The sequence below is a fragment of the Bidens hawaiensis genome, unplaced genomic scaffold, assembly GCF_021521415.1.
Source record: "Bidens hawaiensis isolate Kalapana, Puna unplaced genomic scaffold, B.hawaiensis_p1.1 tig00005959_1, whole genome shotgun sequence".
Classification (NCBI taxonomy): Eukaryota; Viridiplantae; Streptophyta; class Magnoliopsida; order Asterales; family Asteraceae; genus Bidens; species Bidens hawaiensis.
The window spans coordinates 1,343,101-1,347,317 of record NW_027491394.1 but is presented as its reverse complement, the minus strand read 5'-3'; the positions used below and the strand labels follow the sequence as shown (position 1 = coordinate 1,347,317).

Sequence of the window (4,217 nt, the reverse complement as noted above, 5' to 3'; positions counted from 1 at the left end):
TATAAACGAACTTTCCGTCGAACAGTTTACAAACAGTTCACTGAACGTTTGGTTCGTTTAGAGGCCAACCGTAATTCATTCAAATGATTGGTAAAAAAACAAGAGGGTCATTTGTAAATTAAGTACCGAGGGTTGAAACGGACCTAAATTCTCGTTGAAAGGGTGAATGGGCAGGTGGCACCATTTAGACTCACCGTTGGATCATTTCAAACCTTATCGGAGCTACCAAACAGAAGATCCGACGGCGGAGATTACACAGCAAACAAGCCTCTCCGCCTTGATTCAACCGATTCCTACTCATCTCACTCTAATGGCCGACACTAATTCCAGGTTCTACTTACTTACTTTTGTCTGTCTATATACATGATCGATCGATCGATACACGTATTCATGTATGCTTGATGTGTGAATTGGAGCAGCCACAATGTCGATGACTTCTAGGTTATTGAATTGAAATGTTTTAATTGTGTGATTTGTAACTGACTTGTAGTATTGGTGGTGAACGTGGTTCTGTTGATCGGAGCGTTACTGAAGTCGTAGTTGTACGCCACGGTGAAACCGAGTGGAATGCCGAAAAACGAATTCAGGTTTAATTTAGCTTTTGTTAATTTTATGTTGACATTTATGTACTCTTATAATATATCTACAGTAGGCTGCCAATTACTGTGTTCATCATATCATAGGGATAATAATGTTTTACTTCAGTGTAAAGATGATGTTAAGCTGTTAAACATGTGTAACTAGATACATTGTAACGTCATTGTTAAAAATAGGTATCTGGTAATCTGGTCTCTTAGTGCACACTTAACCAATCAATAGCATGAATGCAGTATGTATAATTGCATACACATTGTTTCATAACTAAACTATCATATGTGAAAATCATAATTAACTAACCAGCGAACTAAATTACCGATTGATGAAAACAATATAAGACCTATTGTTCATTTATCTAATGATTGCATGATGCAACTCGCAATCAATTTGTTAATGAAGTTTCACAATCAGTTCATGTTATTTATATTATTCGTTTACGAAAGTTGAAAGACTTGAACCCCTTAAAAATTTCAAGACATGGTCGGTAAGAAATGTGAATGCTTTTAATTTCAAATGAAGGAAACTTGTTGAAATTGTTTTGCTAGTAAGTTTGTTTGAATTGTATCTCATTCCATGAATTGTATTTACTTTAAGAATTTCCTCTGATGTCAAAAGCTTGTTCATAGTTCCATAGGATTTGATGTTGCTTTCTTAAGAATTTTTTTTCCTTTGTGCTGAGCAGGGACATTTAGATATTGACCTGAATGATGCCGGAAGACAGCAAGCAGTTGCAGTAAGTCACATCTTTAATCTTCTGAAAGAAATGATAGTCTCCTTGTATGTTAATTTGGTTGTTTGCTGAAAATCTGTTATGTTTAGTTTGTGTTATTAAATGTACATTCGGTCACTCCCTCCATCTCAAAACAAAGTTAGTTTCCACTACACAAAACCACACAATTCTAGGAATGCACAATTATTGCAATTTAAACGGTTATATGCCTATTCTATTTCTACCCTTTTAAAGTACCATGAATGCGGTTTTGTGAAAGGGTGTAATGGGAAAGTTCATAAATTATTTTGGAGGCAGACACTTTTTTTGAGACAAAGTAAATAGAAAGGTGGACATTTATTTTGTAATTTATCCTTTTTTTATAAAATTTATTAACCCAAAAATATGCAATCATGTTAAAGGTGGCTGAAAGACTATCAAGAGAGTTTAAGATATCTGCCATATATTCTTCTGACCTAAAAAGAGCTCTTGAAACTGCTGAGACAATAGCAGCCAGATGTGGTGGGCTTCAGGTATGATTCCAATAACCACTTATAATTTCTCCACATATATGACCCATTAGAGTATTAGACTAATATGATTCTTCTTGATATACAATAATATTCATTTTTACTCCTCTAAATAAGTAAATATGTACCCGTAGAGGGAATAGTGTGATATGGAGACATGGAAAAGAGAGGCGGGAAAAAAGAAACCACAAATAAGCTATCTTTGTTTATGAAAACCCGAAGGTAGAATATATATTTTGGAAAAATTCGGGCATTCCCAAGAAATCAATGCAAATGACATATGACAAAACCACAAAAGTATGTAGCAATGTAATATATAAATATTGTAGTGCGTGGTAGGATGGTAGCGTGCGATATCATCACTAAAACCTTGTTGACAAAGTACCTGAAATTCTGAAATTGGATTAGCCGTGTTTAAAAAGCTTAAAAACAGGTTCTTTTACTATCTACTTAATTTCTTGCATGGTTGATCCAATTAGTTAGTTTTATAACTTTGATGCTTACTGTCTTCATATGCAGGTAATTCAAGATCCTAATCTTCGAGAGAGAAATTTAGGTGATCTTCAAGGTATTGTATATGGTGACGCACCCACAATGAAAACCAAAGCATATATGGCTCTACAGTCTAATGGAAGGGACATTGAAATTCCAGTAAGCAATAGTCTTTTTGGCTATTTCATTATATATATGTTTGTATTTATGTATTTATATGTATGGGTCAGAATGGTTCTTTTTAGTACTGGTCAAAACAGTTGGGTCAGTTGAGTTGGCTTGTGATTGTGAACACTTTTTGCCGCTTTATGTTGAGTTTTCTAAGTAATCAATGTATAAAATTTGATTACAAAAATAATTTTATTAAAGGGCATTACCGTAAACAACCAACATAATTTATGTTTTTTTCTTACAAAAGTTCCTCTGCATGTTAAATTTGAACAAATTGTGAACGTTTTTTAAACAACTTCGAACCGGCACATCCAAATTATTTTAAAAAACCTAAGATAAAAAAGTAACCCACATAAGAAAAGAAATATAAGCACGCAAGCAAAACAATCCGATGTACCGTTTCCAAGTTGTTTTTTTCACACTTTTGTTCAAGCTTAGCATGCAGAGGGACTTTAATGTGTAAAAATTTTTGGAGGGACTTTTATGAGAAATAGAAAGTATGTTGGTTTTTATGATATTTGCTCTATATCAAAATACTAATCTAGTTTCTGTTAATAAATCGACTTAAGAGGTTACTAAATACACTTCGGGCCACTCGAGATGCATTCCTTATTATTATACCACAGCTCATGTTTGGTAAAAGTTGATTTTGTAAATAACTAGCTCGTTCCATTATCAGGAATGACAAAGAAAAGAATTAAAAAAAAAAAAGATCATTCACCGGTTTATTGTTTGTTTATATAGGGTGGTGGTGAAAGTCTGAATCAACTGTATAAACGTTGCACTGATTCATTGCAAACAATTGGCAGTAAACACCGAGGTAATCTAAATATGTCTTAATTAACGATCTTTCACTTAGATTAATAATCGTTGCAACGATACAATAATATTAATAAACAGGGGAGCGGATTGTGGTGGTGACTCATGGTGGTGTGATCAGAGCACTTCACGAGCGGGCTTCTTCAGGAACAGGACACCGATCAGGAAAGATATTAAATGTTTCAGTCAATGTATTACACTTATCGGATCCCGACAAGTGGGTGATCAAATCATGGGGAGATGTTAGTCATCTAAATGGAGCCGGGTACTTAGATTCCGGCTTTGGTGGTGATCGAATGTCTGGTTAGAGTTCACATATATGCATGTCAGTTTCTTGACTTGCTATACGCATTTAATTACATGTTAAGTCTTTGATGGGGTGGGAATTATTAATATCTTGAATTGATTTGTTTCTAATCCCATTAAATGGGGTATAGTGATTTGTTGGAAAGACATTATGTTTGAATTGTTGGTCCACATTGCACATGGAGATAGTTGGTTTGAAGGGTGTTAGGATCATTGATTAATTGCATCCATATAAGACCAAGCCTAGTTAAGACTAGGCACGCCTGGGCATTTTGTAGCATGTGACGCAGCCTTTGGACATTTTGCAAAAAATGGTTATAGTAGGAAAATATCCTTAAAACGCCTCTCCTCTCCTCTCTCTATCTCTCTCACAAGGCCCTCAAAGCTTGTGCCACACCAATGTTATGTACAAAACGCCAATACCAAAAAATCACCCAAAGCCGCCCCCGCGCGGGGTGGGGGGTGGGGGGGGGGGGTTGTTTCCTGGCGTTTTGCCCTCAAAACGCGTGGATAACTTCGGATGGTCTAAGTTTGTTATTGTGGGAAATTAATATTTGATTATATAATCTTTTTTGTTTGATTCTAAAGTATAA

The 4,217-nt window shown here is 35.1% G+C and overlaps 1 protein-coding gene across 1 annotated transcript; it reads left to right on the top strand.

The window, feature by feature from the left end:
* The first annotated feature begins 256 nt into the window (after nt 1-256).
* LOC143631222 (phosphoglycerate mutase-like protein 4) lies at nt 257-3,626 on the top strand. The gene is made up of 7 exons (XM_077100048.1): nt 257-330; nt 491-587; nt 1,280-1,330; nt 1,729-1,839; nt 2,356-2,487; nt 3,244-3,319; nt 3,400-3,626. The coding sequence occupies exons 1-7, from the start codon at nt 311-313 to the stop codon at nt 3,624-3,626; spliced, it is 714 nt and encodes a 237-aa protein (XP_076956163.1). The 5' UTR covers nt 257-310.
* The last annotated feature ends 591 nt before the right edge of the window (nt 3,627-4,217 follow it).